Source organism: Oncorhynchus nerka, linkage group LG14 (assembly GCF_034236695.1).
Source record: "Oncorhynchus nerka isolate Pitt River linkage group LG14, Oner_Uvic_2.0, whole genome shotgun sequence".
Lineage (NCBI taxonomy): Eukaryota > Metazoa > Chordata > Actinopteri > Salmoniformes > Salmonidae > Oncorhynchus > Oncorhynchus nerka.
Window position 1 is genome coordinate 44,517,478 of NC_088409.1, and position 19,612 is coordinate 44,537,089.

General features: G+C 44.8%; 1 protein-coding gene across 1 annotated transcript in view; it reads left to right on the forward strand.

Moving 5' to 3' along the window:
- Positions 1–417: 417 nt before the first annotated feature.
- The window catches only part of LOC115141202 (mannosyl-oligosaccharide 1,2-alpha-mannosidase IA-like), a 240,448-nt gene continuing 221,253 nt past the window's right edge, over positions 418–19,612 (forward strand). Inside the window, exon 1 of the mRNA XM_029679931.2 lies at positions 418–2,161. Within this exon, the coding sequence (XP_029535791.2) occupies positions 1,592–2,161 (570 nt within the window). The 5' untranslated portion in view covers positions 418–1,591. The remainder of the gene's footprint in view (positions 2,162–19,612) is intronic.

Consider the following 19,612-nt stretch of genomic DNA (forward strand, 5'->3'; position numbering starts at 1 on the left):
TAGAACTTTCCAAACTTTTGGCATGTGATCAGCACACTGTTCTACGCAAGGACGAGAACGATTATTCATTACACACCCCATGTTGAATCTGATCAATGTTATTGCCTTTCATATTAGATGTTGTCTTATGTCTAGAGAAATACACATCATTTTGGAAGTCTATTCATCATGAAGACTATTTTGGCTACTTTGAGTTATTTTAATGTATGACCGGTGCCATGGATTTTGGGCAAAAAATTGTTTAATATCTACAATCTTATCGATATATATGCCCCACCCAGTCGGTAGGCTAAAATGAGTTATCCAATGCTGGGAATAGGACCCACAGCCACTTTGGTTCATAATTGACTGCCCAGAGAGCCCGATAAACCCCCCGCTGCTGGTCCTCCCTTCGACTGTGGGTTCGTATGCCTTTTACCATGTTTTGACAAGCCGCCTTGGGTATCCATCAAGAGATCCCGACCAACCCACTCGGTTTAGCGACAAGTATTCGTTTCACTCTAGCCTATATTTTATATCATATTTCTACCTCTGCGCTGTTGGCGAGCAAGCGGGCGAATACGGTACAGCAAGGGTGCGCACGGGAAGACAAACCATAGACGGCGAGTGGAAGACACGATGTGTTGATGGGATTGAACTGCAAGCTGTACTATATCTCTCTGATGGTGTTTTTTTTAGCCTCCATTCTACGGATTTTTTTGGAAGCTAAAACAAATTCTTGCGTGTATGCGACACGGTCTTCGTTCACCTTCGCTGTGTGGGTTGTGTGCTGCGTATTCAGATATGATGAGAGACTGAAGAACGTGCAGATTTCTAACTGACGGTGGCGGCATGAATAAATATACACGTTCATACAGCAGCAGCATCCGCCTACCTTACAGGATACAAAACCAGACGCTTGTGCTTGTGATTCCTCGGTTTTACAGATCATTCTGTGACCTGCAACGGGGACCGCTATGAACGGACCTGCTGATAAAGACGCTCTATGCATGTTTTTACCATCCGGTGATGTATTTGCCAATGATTGTCGCGCCTTGGAATAATGAAGATAAGATCAACTTTACTTTGGCTTTGTGATGGGTGCATTTTATGATCAATAGGCTACGTAAAGTAAAGCAACATCTGTGTCATTTTAGTGTAGATTCCGGCATTTTTCGTTATTTCACATCCATAGATTTAGTGCGGATTACGCAAACACAGTGGCATTTATCAGAAACCTGTCGTTTTCTTTGTGAATGTGAGATATTGAAAAAGAGAAAAACATCAAACGCGTGTGCTATGACTGTCATAACCAATACATGCTAATGTGATGTGCACATTATTGGTCTCATTGCCAAACGCGATTGCTACATTTGAAAGGTAACCTTTACCTATGCAGGTCCAATCGATTGCACGATAAGGAGAGTCGTGGCAATCAGTTTGTCACAAGGGTGCGTTTTTCAGCCCCTCATATCAACTTTTACACATGCAACAAGGACACATAGGGGAGCTTTCCAGCGGAGAGGGTGTGAACGTGGAGTGTTGTACAACCATTGTAACCTATAGCCTACTGCTGAATAAATTAAGGCAATCATAAAGAAAAACTGATTCAATGGTTTTCCGAAAGTTGCCCGGTGTGTCAGCATCGGGCATGGGTCTTCGCCTATCCCAGAAATTCGTGTTTCTACTTTTTCTCTCGGGCTTGGTAACTCTGTGTTTCGGGGCCTTATTCTTCTTACCCGACTCTGTCCGTTTGAAACGTATTTTTCTCTCAAAGACGGAGAGCCAACCAGTAACGGTAGGGTCTGAGAATGATGTGAGGGAGCATCTTAAGAAGGGAGCAAAGGACCCAGAACATCTCCGGGGCATCACCTCGGCCAAAGGGGAGACGAGCACAAAACTCAAAGCCTTGAGCCGCAAGCCCTCTGTCACCAATGAGGCTAAAACTGATAAGAAAGACGCTGGCGGGGAAGCGTTGGAGGACATGATGCGGTCGAGGTCTAAAACGGAGTCGGCTTCTAAGAATGAGAAAGTGACCTCGTCTTCTAACCAGGGTGCCAACACGGATACTTCTTTCGATTACAACAAGTTTAAAAAATGTCTGCTAAAGCCGCCCTTGGGGATCGAACATGGCAAGCCGAGCGACCCTCAGACCCTTCAGCGTCGGGAGAAAGTCAAGGAGGTAAGATGATAAGCAGTCACAGTGTAATACAGTTATCTACACAACATCTGGGGGATCCCAGTCCTAAACCGCCAAGGCATTGCACACCAATTGTCACAATAAGAAATGCCACTGCAATGTAATATACAAGTCATCAACATGTGCATAATTCAGCATCGAGCTGCCTAAGAAAAGAGGGTTTTTGATGTGACCACTGGCCAGAAGGAGGGTTCACCTCCCAATAATATGGAAAAGATGGTCCAAACATGCTCTCTGTGATCTCTGATAAGGTTTTAGGCTAGACATCTTACAGTCACACAAATTGTCAGTGACTATGCAAAATGATATGCATAATTGTTAGTGCATAACACACTGGTTGTAGATATCAAATCAAATGTATTTATATAGCCCTTCGTACATCAGCTGATATCTCAAAGTGCTGTACAGAAACCCAGCCTAAATCCCCAAACGGCAAGCAATGCAGGTGTAGAAGCAATGCATATGAGGCATTGAGGATAATGAAGATGATTTTATGGGCAAACACACACACAGCACTGTCTGCACACACACTGCTATTATGTTTGCATAACCAACTTGCTCTGGGCAGACTGCTACAGGACTACCTCCAGGGGTATGGCATCAGCCTGCTGTTTTTCAGCTCTGGGAAGTCCAGTAATACCTGAGAGGGAGAGCGTATGTCTGTACTGTGTCACACATCCTCACTGACTCAGGGCAGAGAGCAGGGGAGAGAGCAGAGGAGGCAGGGGAGAGAGCAGGGGAGGCAGGGGAGAGAGCAGGGGAGGCAGGGGAGAGAGCAGGGGAGGCAGGGCAGAGAGCAGAGGAGGCAGGGGAGAGAGCAGAGGAGGCAGGGGAGAGAGCAGAGGAGAGAGCAGAGGAGGCAGGGGAGAGAGCAGAGGAGGCAGGGGAGAGAGCAGGGGAGGGAGGGGAGAGAGCAGAGGAGGCAGGGGAGAGAGCAGGGGAGGCAGGGGAGAGAGCAGGGGAGGCAGGGGAGAGAGCAGAGGAGGCAGGGGAGAGAGCAGAGGAGACAGGGGAGAGAGCAGAGGAGACAGGGAGAGAGCAGAGGAGACAGGGAGAGAGCAGAGGAGGCAGGGGAGAGAGCAGAGGAGACAGGGGAGAGAGAAGAGGAGACAGGGGAGAGAGCAGAGGAGGCAGGGGAGAGAGCAGAGGAGACAGGGGAGAGAGAAGAGGAGACAGGGGAGAGAGCAGAGGAGACAGGGGAGAGAGAAGAGGAGGCAGGGGAGAGAGAAGAGGAGACAGGGGAGAGAGCAGAGGAGACAGGGGAGAGAGAAGAGGAGATGGGGGAGATAGCAGAGGAGGCAGGGGAGAGAGCAGAGGAGACAGGGGAGAGAGCAGAGGAGACAGGGGAGAGAGCAGAGGAGGCAGGGGAGAGTGTTGGGACAAACAGGAAGTGGATGACTTTGGGACATTTCATGTGACGGATGTGGCATGTTGTCATTTGGTCATGTGGTTAAGTGATAACCAACAGTCCCACACCATGGTCACTAACCTGTTTGTCCTAGTATTGAATCAGCGGGAACGACCTGACTTATTTCTACAGCTTTGATAGCACTCTTAGAAAGTGAATGTCAATGTGACATTTTACAATTATATTTTGCTGAGATAGGCAAGGTTTCTGCCTGGAGGTCATTGAGTATAGGCCCACTGACCTGGAAGGAAGGGATTTCCACTGCATCCTCCCAAACATTTGTGTCCACTCTAGTCTAGTGTATGTTTCAGTTGCACTGCCTTGAATGAAGCACTGAATGAAACCCCCCCCCCCCCCCCCCCCCAAAAAAACACAGTGCTTTAGAAAAGCATAGAGGTTAACAACTCTCTGGCTGGCTCTAGTGCCAGGCTATCTACAGTATAGTGTTGTGCATGGGTCCCCAATTACATTCAGCTGTGGGCCGATTCTTCCTTGAGCTGATGGTCGTTGGGCCGGAACGTAGTTATAAATCATTTGTACAGTGCAAATTGACTCCAAGAATCCCAAACGGACATAGTATTTGACAAAAACAGAATCATTTCAAACCTTGATTACTTTGGGATACGATCACATATGCCTCTCTATTTATGCGTGGGAATACTTGGGAACAGATTTCCTAAATGAAAATCACTTTGAGCTGATTTTGTGGTGATTTTACAGTCTTTTATGTCTAACAGCGGGCCTCCTATTGGGGAACCCTGGAGTGGTATCTGTTCTTGCTATTTCCCATTGTCACATGAGATTCCACAGTTTCAGCCCATTTTGGCAGAGTTCCAGAACCATCGTCTCTATTCCTGGTCCCTCGCATTCACAATGCCAATCCCACGGCCGTATCCCAAATGGCACCCTGTTCCCTACATAGTGCACTACTTTTGGCCAGAGACCTATGGGTCCTGGTCAAAAGTAGTGCACCGTATAGGGAATAGGGTGCCATTTCAGATGCTGGCCGTGCCTGTGGTTTGTCGGGGTACATAGTCATAGAGATTTAAGATAAACACAAAAACAATATGCATCCAAACCTTTAATATTCCGGGCATTAATGAAGTATGATGAAGAATGAGCTGTAGCAAATTGTCCCCACTGGCTATATTGAGTTGCTGTCTGACTGTGCTGTGGCGGACATTGCAACAGCAGGGCTACAAACACTTGATATTAGAGGGGAAAATAACTTGCTAAGGCAGCGAGAGGTTTGCCTTGTGATCTTATGATCAGCCCAAACCAACGGTTTTCCCGCTCAGCTCATGTCGTGCCAAATGTGAATTGGCTTCAGGTTCTTAACAAAATGCAGAGGCGGTAAGTACCCCCCCCCCCCCCCCTGTGTGTGCCAACCACCAAGACAGGATGGCACAGGAGACAATGGCAGGTAAATGTTCGAGGGCTCTTCCCTGGCCAGAACTGACATGATGCCTCTAAACAAAGCCAATTGTTCAGGTGTGTGTGCGTGCGGGCATGTTTGTGTTTGGACAGACAGCCCAGCAAGCCAATCCTCCTTTGCTAGTCCTCATCAGGTGGAAATGGCCTCCATTTGGATCTGTATCCTTCTAACTATCTGATATTCTGCCTCATTGGGATCCTGCATGGTTTTGGTGCTGCCTTGTTGGCTCTTGAAGAGCTGCTATCAGGGAGGGGGCTATTGGCAGATTACCCCAAGTCTGTTCTAGTCATTGCTGAATCAACAGGAAGTTGACCTCTTCACTTTTAAATTGTTCACATCTTCCTTACTTTACCTTCAGACAAGGTTATTAGCCAGTGTAGAAAAGCAGAGTGTAGTTACGGCTCAGGGGGCTGGTGCGGAGGCACGTCAGAACAAACACAATCGTCAGAGCAAACAGAACGTCTGACATGAATCGAGGAATACACACACACACACACACGCGCGCGCGCGCACATGTAGACACACCTCTTTATCTATCTTATCTTACTGTCTGCACAGCAAACACACACCAAACATGAAGCAGCTCTTTTTTAAAAGTGTCTCCCTCCCAAAGATTTGCTCTCTTCTCTCTATGTATTTTTCTAGAGCTGGATGTGTCGGCACAGGCAAATACAAGCAGTGAATGTGCATGTGCTGAATGTACGACTGCAACGTGAGGACACAATGAATATGTGTGTGTGTGTGTGTGTGTGTGTGTGATATTTGTATGGGGACACCGTAACACAGTGAAAGGAATCAGCGTCACTGCTTGCTGTTCAGAGTACTGCAGCGGAGGGACAGACACATTGCAGGCTTTCTGTGGCAGAGAGCCTCCCTATGTTGCGATAAGGCTACAGTCCCCCAGGGTTCTGAGCGTGTGCGTGTGTGCGTGCCCATACTCGTGCATGTGGGTGCGTATCTCGGCTTGTGTTTTGACCATGTTGGTTGTCATTTGAATAAGATGTTGGGTAATTGTGTTCTGAAGGGTTGCCACAACTGTCATAACAAACGGAAAATCCAAACACCCGTCCAGCATATAAAGCTTCATCTGCTTTGTCAGACTTTTCTTGCGGACGACAGATCATTTAAGGCCAAATCAGTTGTCCTTTTCCGAATGAAAACTCACTCTGAGCGAGTACTTTTGAGGTTATTCTTGAAGTATTCCCACAACCAGCGGAACATCACGGTGAACAACAAGCAAATTGTACCTCGTAAAACATATTGTTTTGTTGTCTCTCACTTCCACCACTGTAGAGTTAATCAGTCTCCCACCCCCTCACATCCCCCCAAAGAAACACCACCAGCCAACTTCTGAAGATATGTTGACTGTCTATCTTGTGAAAACCCTTATGAGTTGTGAAAAAGAAATGGGTGACTGGTTGAATTAGAAGCTCCTGTTAAAAATAGGCCCTGTGTTCTGCTGCTGTCCTCCAACTGGCTGTGGGCGGTGACCTCGCTCAACCTCCTGTTCCTGTCTCCAGCTAAGGGCCAGGTGCACGAGGGGACTTTACCCTGGGCTGGGAAATTGCCGCTTACCGAGCGGGGCCATGCCCCTGTTGGAATATTTTCGAAATCCATCCTTCGTTGTTACCTTCCTTGTTTCCTTCTTGGTTTCCTCTCTTGTTTCCTTGAGGTAAGCACAGGTCTATAATTGATTGGATAGGTATAGCCTAATAAGCAACGTTACCATCCGATATTGCTTTCACCAATCCAACCAATTAGATTTGAGATGACTTCAAGGAAGGTTGGAAAGGAAGGATGCTTTTTTTCCCCTCTCTCCCTGCGGGTCTCTGGGGGTGGAGGAGCGGGAAATGTTTGTGTTTCGTCACTGGCTCGGTGGAAGAAGTGCAAATGTCAGACGCTGGGGTTGGTTATGTGAGCCCGTTGTTTTCTCTGGCCCGCGCATGTGGAGGAGTTTGCAGCTGAGCCCGTTGTGTATTGGAATATTGCGCAAGTCGATAGCAGCTGAGCGTGATATTACAGACACGTCAATGCAATACCTACTCTGCTTGTGTCGGCCTGTGCACAGACAAAGAAACATTTCTGTGACTGAAGCAGAGTACAGTCACGGTGGTTTGAGTAGATGTAAGTCGAACAATGTCAGGTGATGCCCATCCCCACAGGAAAGAGCCGGGGGGAGAGATGAGTGAAGCGAGAGAACAGGAGAGAGGAAAGGAAGGATGGCATTGGAGAGGAGCTGTTAGCTTGCATCCTTTTTGCAATGAAGGCAGTTTTTCTCCCGCTCCCTTTGTACAGAGGGCACTAGCTCCAGGGCAAGTCTCTGTAGGGGCATGCTTTTCAAGAGGTATGTGAGTGTGTTTCCCTCTTAAATAGAGTCACAAGTCCTAGATTACCTTGCCTGTGTGTGTGTGTGTGTGTGTGTGTGTGTGTGTGTGTGGGGGTGTGTGTGTGTGTGTGTGTGTGTGTGTGTGTGTGTGTGTGTGTGTGTGTGTGTGTGTGTGTGTGTGTGTGTGTGTTGAGAGCCAGGAAGGGAGCTTCCTCTCTGGAAGGAAAATATTATGTTACAGCACATCTTGAATGCCTTAGTCTCGTAAAGCCGATCCTAGGCAACAGTGACTAGGGTCTGGTTTCAGTGATGGACTGTGTTTGCATAGAGCAGGTGTTCCCAAACTGGGGTACGCGTGCCGTCGGGGGTACGCCACATAAAAATGTGATTCACATTTGAAAAAGATGGCTAAATAAAGAGCAAAATGATTGATTGTTATTATATTGTTATTTGTGCCCTGGTCCTATAAGAGCTCTTTGTCACTTTCCACGAGCTTGTGACAAAAACAGTCATTCTTATGTTTAATAAATGGTATAGTGTGTGTGTGGCAACAAAAACAAAAAAACATTTGAGAGTGCGCTGACCCTGGTGCTAGAGGGGGTACGCAGCTTGAGGTTGAATGTTTGAAGGGGAACTATAACAAGTTTGGGAACCACTGGAGGAACTACATCACTGCCTCGGTTACTACTTTATCTGCTTGAATGAAATGGCACATCGTAGCTAGCATGATGGAGACCATTGAGGTAAAAAAATTATTATTGCGTTTCGGAAATGTGGCTAGTTTGCATCAACTAAAACCACTGCAAAGGTTTTGACTGCAAAGAATGATTTTGAATCGCGACGTTCTGGCATGTCTGCCTTGTGATTCGTTGGGAGAGTTGTCTGTCTGAAGAGGACCCACCTCGGAACAATTCCCCCCTATTGAAATTGCCAAAAGAGTCTGCAATTGAAACCAGACCCTAGTCACTGTTTCCTAGGGTCAGGGTTTCGAGACTAATTCTGCCTGGCCTCTCTACCAGGGAAGGCACTTTGAGGCTATCATCGGTGCCTCAATGTTTAAGGGAGAGAGTAGCCCACTACTTCATAAACACCAAGTGAAGGGAGGACCTATTTATTACGCAACTTATTTTCTCTCAATTCAGGGTGAGGTTTTTTGAGCTCCGAGTGTGTGTGTTGTGGTGGGTGTATTTGTATTAGAGCGTCGTTTAGCTCACATTGGAGTTAAAAGGACTGAGAGTCCAGAAGTCACATACAGCTAGAGGTCGAAAAAAGGGATTTGCTGACGTGGCGGACTTGACCATTTGACTTTCTACAGATGTGTTGCCAAATGACACAGAAACACTTTTCTGTAGAACATGTTACATTTTGATCTGCCCTCTCCCGCCCCCTCCTCGTCCGGGAAATCAGTTTGTTTGTTGTACTTTTCACATGCAACCCTACTTGTTTACCGTTGCCTGTGTGCTGGGTCACTTTCCAGTAAAAGCAACCTGGTCTTACAGTTCACTCACAGTGTTGGCCTTGTTTTTGGGGCCACAGGACCACAGATTTTGGATTTTACGTTTTGGAAATTACGTTGAAGTTGGGAGTAAATTATGTTTTTGCGTTCTTTTGTTGTTGTTCTTTAGACTTCCATTTGACTTATTAGACTATTCCTTATTCCCATAAAAAAAACATTGTAATCTCTCTCTCTCCCTCTCGCCCGCTCTCATGTCTGTCTCTCCCAGGTCTATGGCTTCGCTCTCTTCCCTCTTCAGGCAGAGACTTGTCCATGTTGCACACTAACGTGGAAAGGACTAATGAGCACATCTCCCTCCCCTCTGTGTCATTAGCTGCACCCTGTCGCTGCTATCGCTGACATTATTAGCTGCATAGACACCAGAGGGGGCGCGCGAGAGAGAGAGCGAGAGAGAGAGCGAGAGTGAGAGAGAGAGCGAGAGAGAGAGCGAGAGTGAGAGAGAGAGAGAGAGAGAGAGTGTGAGAGAGAGCGTGTGAGAGAAAGAGAGTGTGTGAGAGAGAGAGTGTGAGAGAGAGAGTGTGTGAGAGAGAGAGAGTGTGAGAGAGAGAGTGTGTGAGAGAGAGAGTGTGAGAGAGAGTGTGCGAGAGAGAGTGTGAGAGAGAGAGAGAGTGAGAGAGAGAGCGAGAGAGAGAGAGAGAGATTGGGAGGAAGTGAGACAAAGCAATGAGACAGAGCAAAAGGGAGATTGAGAAAATGGACATTTCCCTCCCACTGTGTTGTCAAGGACTGGTTACTGGGTGAGAGGAAAGATGGAGACAGACAGAGTCATACAGGACATGGGATTCTGCCTCTGTGTGTGCTCATGCTCGTACAGTTCAACTGTCATGCCACACTGCACATGCTTTCTGACCGCTCAGTTCTCACACAAGCGCCCACGTGTATGCGTGAGTGTGTGAGGGCAGGAACAATACCCAGGCCCTGTTTGCCGCAGGTGGAGTTGACATCTCTACTAGGTGCCAAATGAGACTGCTTTCTTTTTGTCTTCATCTTTAATTTAAAAAATAAATAAATGTAGATTTATTTAACTAGGCAAGTCAGTTAAGAACAAATTCTTATTTACAATGACAGCCTACCAAGGAACAATGGGATAACTGCCATTTTCAGGGGCAGAACGACAGATTTTTACCTTGTCAGCTCGGGGATTCAATCCAGCAACCTTTCGGTTACTGGCCTAATGCTCTAACCACTGGGCTACCTGCCGCACAGGCTATATTCTCCCTCCTGCCCCTGTAAATGCCAGAAAGGGAAATGAAGAGAGGGAGAGGGAGAGAATGAGTGTTAAGTGGCCCAGTTTTAACCCGCGGCCCCATCCCCAGCTTTTATTCCTGTCTAATTGGTCAGAAACAAGATGTGTGTAAATCTGGCACATCTCCGAACAGCGCAGGTCAAAGAGGAGACACTAGAGAGGGCCAAGCTCGCCAGTCCCCATAACTCTCTCTCACTCTCCCTTCCTGCTTGTCCTCTACCTGTGTCTCTCTCTTTCCCTCTCTCCCCTGTCCTCTTACCATGTCTCTCTTTTTGGGTCTTTTAGCTCTGACACAGTGGCAGTTCTTCTACTACAATGGACAACAACTAGGCTAAACTTCTGTTCCCTGATATTTTCAACGGGTCTGCCATCTATACCATATGTTATTACTGTAGTAAGTCATATTCTAGAAATCATTCATCCATACAGCTCAAGCATCTTGCCCAAGGACACACAAAGACGCTTTCAGGTCAGAGTAGAAGCTGTATTCCTGTTGAATGAGCCTATTCTCTTAGAAACCAGGTCTGTGAGTGAATCAGGTTATAAGGGCCTCTATGGGGAAATACAGTATGCAGTGCTGTGCGGACAATACTAGCTTCTTATAGCTACAGTGTCTTCTGTCTCGATCTCCAATTCTACATTGTGTGACACGGTTCCATTAACGAGGAACAAGGAAATGGATAACGCCAGTCCACCCGAGCGTTTCCGGAGCGATTTTCACCTCGGTCAACATTGGTTGGGAATTAGCCCTTTAATTAACTGGCCACTTAGAAGGCCGTCGTGGCCAGATGAGGTTATATTTGTTAATTATAATCACAATTAAGCTCTTAATCAAACAGAGGTAATGTTACTCTGTTACTCATTAGGGACCATAGCACAGATTCCCCTTTCTTCCATTGAGTTTGCATGATTGGTTCGGGAAAGGCAATTTCCAATTCTCTGCCTACTGTGTCCATCGAAAAAGAAAACAAACAAGAAATAAACAGCCTCGATAAGCGACTAACAATTGTTTATGTGTGTGTGTTCGAGCCAGATTGCGGATCATTAATTACACTCTAAGTGTATGTGACAAGGGGCAGAACCTCGGTTCTCTAACATCAATGGAAGGGAAGGAGTATGAGAAACTAACATTTTACTAGCTGGGGTTATTCACAGTGAGGTTTGCATCTTTGCTGGTTTTCGGCTCCCGAGTGGCGCAGCGGTCTAAGGCACTGCATCTCAGTGCTAGAGGTGTCACTACAGACACCCTGGTTTGAATCCAGACTTTATCACAACCGGCTGTGATTTGGAGTCCCATAAGGCGGCGCACAATTGGCCCAGCGTCGTCCGGGTTTGGCCGGTGTAAGCCGTCATTGTACATAAGAATTTGTTCTTAACTGACTTGCCTAGTTAAATAAATCTTCAAATAAAAAATATACCACTGCAACTACAACCCCCCTCGGCAATGGTGGTGTCTTCTCGCTTGTTAATCTTGACTGGAGAGAGAAAATAAGGAGGTCTGCCGTGAACAAACTAGGTGAGAAATGCAGCTGTGAATCCCTTGTAATGAAAAACAAAGTCTTCTGATGCCTTGGAGGCTCAGTGGAGTCAGCGGAGTAGATCAGTGGTGGTGATATCTGGGAGTAACAGAGGCGTAGTAGGACTCTGTGTGTAGCCTGTATGTTCCGTGCTGGAGTTCGTTAACAGTTTCGGAAAGAACCCTAAACCACAAGGCCTCAAGTGTTTATGCAGTTTCGGCAGAAGAGGAAAGGTATGTGGGTAATGAGGAGATTATGAAACTGATAAGAATCGCAGGGAAATTAATAAGCTATAGCGGCCAGTTTTGCAAAGAACCACTCTCGACAAACAATTCCACAATTCCTCATTTGCAGCTGCTGTTGCTAATTCAACGGCTAGGAGGTATCACTTCTGTAGTGAATAAGAGTTCAGAGTTCGCAACCAAAGCTCACGCTGATGTTGGCTTCATTCTGTAGTTATTATCTGAACCATTCTGATATCGGACCGTCGTCCTCACATCCTCTAAACAGGAGGTTATATTGTCATCAAGGCTTTATATAGGAAGGGAGGGGAGGGCGTGTTTGAAAAGTTTTATAACCCATGTCCCGTCACAGGGGCGGGCCACTGATTGAGCAGAGCCCTACCCTATGAAAACCCAAATCTCACATTTTAGAAGCTAAAATCACATTTCATCCCATCACGAATAATTTCATATTCAAACATTTAAATTGAACAACAATTCCATGTGAATCCGATAACTCTGATGTGTAGACTTTCCACTGTAGAGTTTATGTCATCTTATCATTGATGAGAATGTCTCAGATGACAACCGAACTAACATCATATTCATTAAGTAACACTGCAAATGTTCAATTGGTCAGATTACCAGGATATAGTTAATTTCCCCCCACCTTCTGATGTTCCCAGAATCTCTATGTTAACCAAGGGGTTTTCAAATTTCACATCAGTAGGGTAGAGAGAGGAAAAAGGGGGGAAGAGGTATTTAAGACTGTCATAAACCTACCCCCCAGGCCGACGTCATGACACCTGTTTCTGCCGCTGTGTTAAATGAAGAGCCTTGCTGAAAGGCCTTTGCACTGTGGTGTATGTCACTGACAAGACTATCCTAGAGAAATATGACGTTTTAAATTGAATACGTTTCTTAATATGTAAGATTGTTAGTAGGACAATTGATGGCGACAGTCGTCAAACTATTAGCAGTAGTTTAAAGGATAATTCATGCACATTAATGCTATAAACGATTTGTTCTATTTATGACTTTCGGATCAATTCAGGCAATTTATCGCGAAATGGATTTTTGTCCATATCTCCCAGCTCTAGTATATATGGGGCTGTGGTTTGATCACATGTTCTATGGTGAAACTACTCCTCTTGAAGACAGGAAGAGTGTGTATGTGCATATTGTGGTTGTGTCTGAAACAGTTACAACTCATGCCCCTACCCCTTCCTCTCTTGCAAAACCGCATCCCAACTTTTGAGCGCTCATATTCAGAACAAGACAAAACACCTGATTGAGCCGTGCAAATTATCCAGTTATGAGTTGCTTCTCTCCCCATCATGAAAACTGCAGCTATCTTCGGGAGCTCTTTTGTTTGAGTGGAAGGAACTCTGCTGACCTACAGCAAATCTCTCCCTGAAGATCTGACTCCAGACCAGACTGGAGGATGGCTCATCCATAGAAATAGAATGACTAGAATAGAGCTGATTCACTGCTAGTCTAATGATGACGGTGCAGATTTAACTTTCAATGTTCTATCACAGACTTCAAAGTCTACGCTTTTCTCCATCTGTAACTACAACCCAGATTTCACCACCTGTCATTTGCAATGCCAATTGACTGAGTATTGATATGGCATTGTGTCAGTATCTCAGTATCTCGGCCTTCCTACTATTATGGCTAACATTGCCTCTAAGTAGTTTAATGCAGTTTTCCAAATAGTTGGTCATGACACATTGGTGGTTCGATGGTTTGCTAGTCTGTCTTGTGTCACATCTAAAGACTGGGTTGTGGCAGTAGACATAGTTTGGTTTATTTTGTTAGAGCCGAGGAACATCTGAAAGGCTTTAAGTGGGTCACAGTGCCAAAAAGCTTTGCAAACTAATGGTCTGAGATGTTAGGCTTGATGCCAATCCATAGTTACAAGCCTGCAGAGCCACGATGAGAATATTGTAAGTATGAAAACCAATCACCTGCGGACTGTCTTACATTCAAGTCTTACAGTTGAAGTCAGAAGTTTACATACACTTAGGTTGTAGTCATTAAAACCACACATTTCTTGTTAACAAACTATAGTTTTGGCAAGTCGGTTAGGACATCTACTTTGTGCATGACATAAGTCATTTTTCCAACAATTGTTTACAAACAGATTATTTCACGAATAATTCACTGTATCACAATTCCAGTGGGTCAGAAGTTTACATACACTAAGTTGGCTGTGCCTTTAAACAGCTTGGAAAAATTCCAGAAAATGATGTCATGGCTTTAGAAGCTTCTGATAGGCTAATTGACATAATTTAAGTCAATTGGAGGTGTACCTGTGGATGTATTTCAAGGCCTACCAAACTCAGTGCCTCTTTGCTTGACATCATGGGAAAATCAAAAGAAATCAGCCAAGACCTCAGAAAAATAATTGTAGACCTCCGTAAGTCTAGTTCATCCTTGGGAGCAATTTCTAAATGCCTGAAGGTACCATGTTCATCTGTATAAACAACAGTACGTATAAACACCATGGGACCATGTAGCCATCATACCACTCAGGAAGGAGACGCGTTCTATCTCCTAGAGATGAACGTACTTTGGTGCGAAAAGTGCAATTCAATCCCAGAACAACAGCAAAGGACAATGTGAAGAAATTTTCTCTGGCCTGATGGAACAAAAATAGAACTGCTTGGCCATAATGACCATCGTTATGTTTGGAGGAAAAGGGGGAGGCTTGCAAGCCGAAGAACACCTAGGATAGGATAAAGTAATCCTTCTCACCCCCCCCCCCCCTTAAAAGATTTAGATGCACTATTGTAAAGTGGCTGTTCCACTGGATGTCTTAAGGTGAACGCACCAATTTGTAAGTCGCTCTGGATAAGAGCGTCTGCTAAATGACTTAAATGTAAATGTAAACACCATCACAACCGTGAAGCACTGGGCTGGCAGCATCATGTTGTGTGGGTGCTTTGCTGCAGACTGGTGCACTTCACAAAATAGATGGCATCATGGAGGGGAAAATGATGTGAATATATTGAAGCAACATCTCAAGACATCAGTCTGGAAGTTCAAGCTTGGTCCAAATGGACAATGACCCCAAGCATACTTCCAAAGTTGTGGCAAAATGGCTGAAGGACAAGAAAGTCAAGGTATTGGAGTGGCCATCACAATGCCCTGACCTCAATCCTATAGAACATTTGTGGGCAGAACTGAAAAAGCGTGTGTGAGTGAGCAAGGAGGCCTACAAACTTGACTCACTTACACCAGCTCTGTCAGGGGGAATGAGCCAAAATTCACCCAACTTATTGTGGGAAGCTTGTGGAAGGCTACGCGAAAAGTTTGACCCAAGTTAAACCATTTAACGGCAATGCTACCAAATACTAATTGAGTGTAAGTAAACTTCTGACCCACTGGGAATGTGACGAAATAAATCAAATTTGAAATAAATCATTCTCTCTACTATTATTCTGACATTTCACATTCTTAAAATAAAGTGGTGATCCTAACTGACCTAAGACCGGGAATCTTTACTAGGATTAAATGTCAGGAATTGTGAAAAACTGAGTTCAAATGTATTTATCTAAGGTGTATGTAAACTTCCGACTTCAACTGTATATGATCCTTGGGCCCGTCTAGCTTTGGCAGATGGGCATTTTTTAAGTGTAGGCTACAGGCAAATGAGGAGCACAATTGTACTGTAATTCAATAGTGTCTGCTTGTTTTTGGGGAGAAAATAAAGAGAAAAAGAGTGAAACTGTGGGAGGAACATTGACCTTGTTTTCCCCCCAGTAAAACGAGATGGATGGTCGCGATTCATTCGGTGGTGACCATTAGCCAACGAGCAGAGCACAGCACAATCAAGCTTAAAGAGTCTGGGAGACAGGTAATATATCAGAAGGCTTCAATCACACTGATTCTGTCTGTCTCAGTTGGGGTCAGCAGTGGCCCCGGGGAATTCTGAGGAGTGCTTCCTTCACAGGGGGTCGGCTGAGGCTCTGCTGGCTGTTGACGCAATGAGATTCCAGGTGCTCGATCCAAAGCATTTGTATTTTCTCCAATGTCACACCAGGTCACTTAGTGGTGATTCTGACATCCATACTGCCCTCGACCCTTCTGACTGTAAATGGTTGAGGAAGATTGCACTGTGTGTGTCTGTATAGGAAAGTCTGGCGTGACTGAGCTTGACTTACGGACAGTACTGAAACTGATGCTTTCCAGATACTAGAGGTCGACCGATTAATCGGAATGGCCGATTAATTAGGGCCGATTTCAAGTTTTCATAACAATCGGAAATCTGTATTTTTGGGCGCCGATTTGCTGATTTAAATTTTTTATATACCTTTATTTCACTAGGCAAGTCAGTTAAGAACACATTCATATTTTCAATGACGGCCTAGGAACAGTGGGTTAACTACCTCGTTCAGGGGCAGATCGACAGATTTTTACCTTGTCAGCTCGGAGGACCCAATCTTGCAACCTTACAGTTAACTAGTCCAACGCAATAACGACCTGCCTCTCTCTCGTTGCACTCCACAAGGAGACTGCCTGTTACGAGAATGCAGTAAGCCAAGGTAAGTTGCTAGCTAGCATTAAACTTATCTTATAAAAAACAATCAATCATAATCACTAGTTAACACATGGTTGATGATGTTACTAGATATTATCTAGCGTGTCCTGCGTTGCATATAATCTGACTGAGCATATAAGTATCTAAGTATCTGACTGAGCGGTGGTAGGCAGAAGCAGGCGCGTAAACATTCATTCAAACAGCACTTTCATGCGTTTTGCCAGCAGCTCTTCGTTGTGCTTCAAGCATTGCACTGTTTATGACTTCAAGCCTATCAACTCTCGAGATGAGGCTGGTGTAACCGAAGTGAAATGGCTAGCTAGTTAGCGCGCGCTAATAGCGTTTCAAACCTCACTCGCTCTGAGCCTTCTAGTAGTTGTTCCCTTTGCTCTGCATGAGTAACACTGCTACGATGGCCGCTGTTGTCGTTGTGTTGCTGGTTCGAGCCCAGGGAGGAGCGAGGAGAGGGACGGAAGCTATACTGTTACACTGGCAATACTAAAGTGCCTATAAGAACATCTAATAGTCAAAGGTTAATGAAATACAAATGGTATAGAGGGAAATAGTCCTATAATTCCTATAATAACCTAAAACTTCTTACCTGGGAATATTGAAGACTCAGACTCATGTTAAAAGGAACGACCAGCTTTCATATGTTCTCATGTTCTGAGCAAGGAACTGAAACGTTAGCTTTCTTACATAGCACATATTGCACTTTTACTTTCTTCTCCAACACTTTGTTTTTGCATTACTTAAACCAAATTGAACATGTTTCATTATTTACTTGAGGCTAAATTGATTTGATTTAACATAATGTATTATATTAAGTTAAAATAAGTGTTCATTCAGTATTGTTGTAATTGTCATTATTACAAATAAATAAAAAATTGTCTGATTAATCGGTATCGGCTTTTTTGGTCCTCCAATAATCGGTATCGGCTTTGAAAAATCATAATCGGTCGCCCTCTACCAGATACAGAAAGAGAATTGCACGTCTGTGCTGTAAATCTTCATAGACTTAACGCATGCTCTCCGATACAGTTGAAATGGCAGGCGGCTCTCACATAAAACATGAGCTGTAATTGATGTCGTTCATATTCCATTAGACCCCAGAATCTCACTGTCAGACTCTCCCTCTGCAGATGCAATTAAATCAGATGAGGAGACATTTTCAAAGGGAAGGAAGACAGCGAAAGGACAACGGAGAATAATGCTAAAACAATCTGTGTTAGATTAGGATCCGGGTTAGATTAGGAAATGGACATTCGAGACACACGGAACGTATCCAGGTGTCAGAAAGGAACAGTAGCGTGACAGATATAGATTGAATGTGTATGGCAGTTCCGTTCTTTGTGTCAGTAGAATGGGAACCACAGTGTGTATTTCTTCTAACCCTATGGCCTCTCCAAATCCCAACTAACGCACTTTTCCAATATACTATCAGTTAATAACAGCAAGGGCTCAGCCCTAAGTTTCTCTCTCCTAAGGGTGTGTGTGTGTGTGTGTGTGTGTGTGTGTGTGTGTGTGTGTGTGTGAGGCCAGCTCCTAATGGGTACACACAAGGCTGTCCGATGCCTATAACTTTCCCTCCACTTCTTTGATTTGCTATTGGTGTTTCTGTGCTCTACTCTGTGTTCCGAACGTGGTCTCAGGGCAATTCGTATTATTCTGTAGGTAAATCTGTGTCACTCCATTTAGTATGATATGCTACATTACGTTAGGTTACATTATGAATGGGATAGTGGTTGAACTTTAGAATAAATATTAGGCTGACATAACTTATCATGCTTCTTGGAAAATTATAGTATTGCACGTCTTTATCTGAGATGAGGTTGCTAGTTGCGTCGTAACAATAAAAGAGAATTATGGGGAGAATTTACGTTGGCGGTTAGGGGGAACTAACAACAAAAGTTAGGGAAACTAAAACGACAATGGTTAGTTGAATTTACATAGCAGGTTAGGTGAATTGGGTAAGTTTAGAATAAGGTTTAGGGGAAGGGTGAGCTAAAATGCTACAGTTGTCCCCGATGGGACTCGAACATACAACCTTTGGATTGCTAGACAGTCTTGGATTACGCCCACCAATCCTCCCTTGACCAACCTCCGTACTATAGTTTATGTCTCAAGTAACTATGCCATAAGCAGGTATCATACATCTTGGAACTGCTCAGAAATACATCAAGTATATTGCGTATGGTTCTGAGGCCAGGCTGGTGTTCCAAACTAAACTAAACTATGAGAGCATTTTACAAAAGTTCCAAAGACACACCAGAGACTGAGCCAGACTAGAGGAAGATCAATGGTCCTCTCTCTCTCTCTCTCTCAGTGTGTGGGCTCCTGTTTGTGCTTGGGTCTCTGTGTGGGAGTGTTCGTCTATTAACATTTGAAATATTTGAGTAAAAAAGTATGGATTGGGACAGATAGTTGGCGATGGGGGGAGGGATTTGTTGTAGAAGGGTGATACTGAGAGAAAACAGAGAGTCCATTTCATTTGAAAGCCTTCTAGTTTCTCCGCTGTCGAAGATTAGTACTATTTATTGTCCCGGCTAGTGGCGTATTGCATGGCTATTTTTCAATAATTATGATTAACATTGTTATCGTGTCACATTCTTGGCCACAGCCGTGCATTTACTGTAATTCGTTGTCTCGTTGAACTGGCCCACTTCCAAAAAGAATTCAGTCTAAAAATGGGCTCTGGGATGGGGAAACATATTTTTCGCAACGCTTGGTATTTACAGAGGCCTGTGGGTGGGGGGGGTGTATGTGTGTGTTTGTGTGTGGTGCTGCATTATTTTGTAGCTCTGTCTCTCTAATAACCTGAGCACCGTTGGGTTCCAAGTAAACGTCTGGAACCAGAAATAGCGTGGTCATCACACACTGCAGGGGTTGTGACTGAAGGCCTTATTTATTTTGTGGAGGGAAAATGCAAACGTTAACAGAGCGTTAAACCCTCAACCAAGACAAAGAAATGACTGTCGTTAAGCGGAGATGTCACGATGACACGATTATCAGTGTAGTTGTTGTTGCCATGGTGAGGGATGGCTCTGTCATGACTGTGTGAAATGGTGTCTTTAAGGAGTGTCATTATCCGCTAGGCTATCTCATCAGCTAGCTCAATCCCATCAGCCTCTCTCGGCCTTTACCTGACAGAATGTGCACCGTTTGTAGTTGGCCAATTTTACAGAGCTGTCCAACTAAGTGACCCTCTTCTCAGAAAC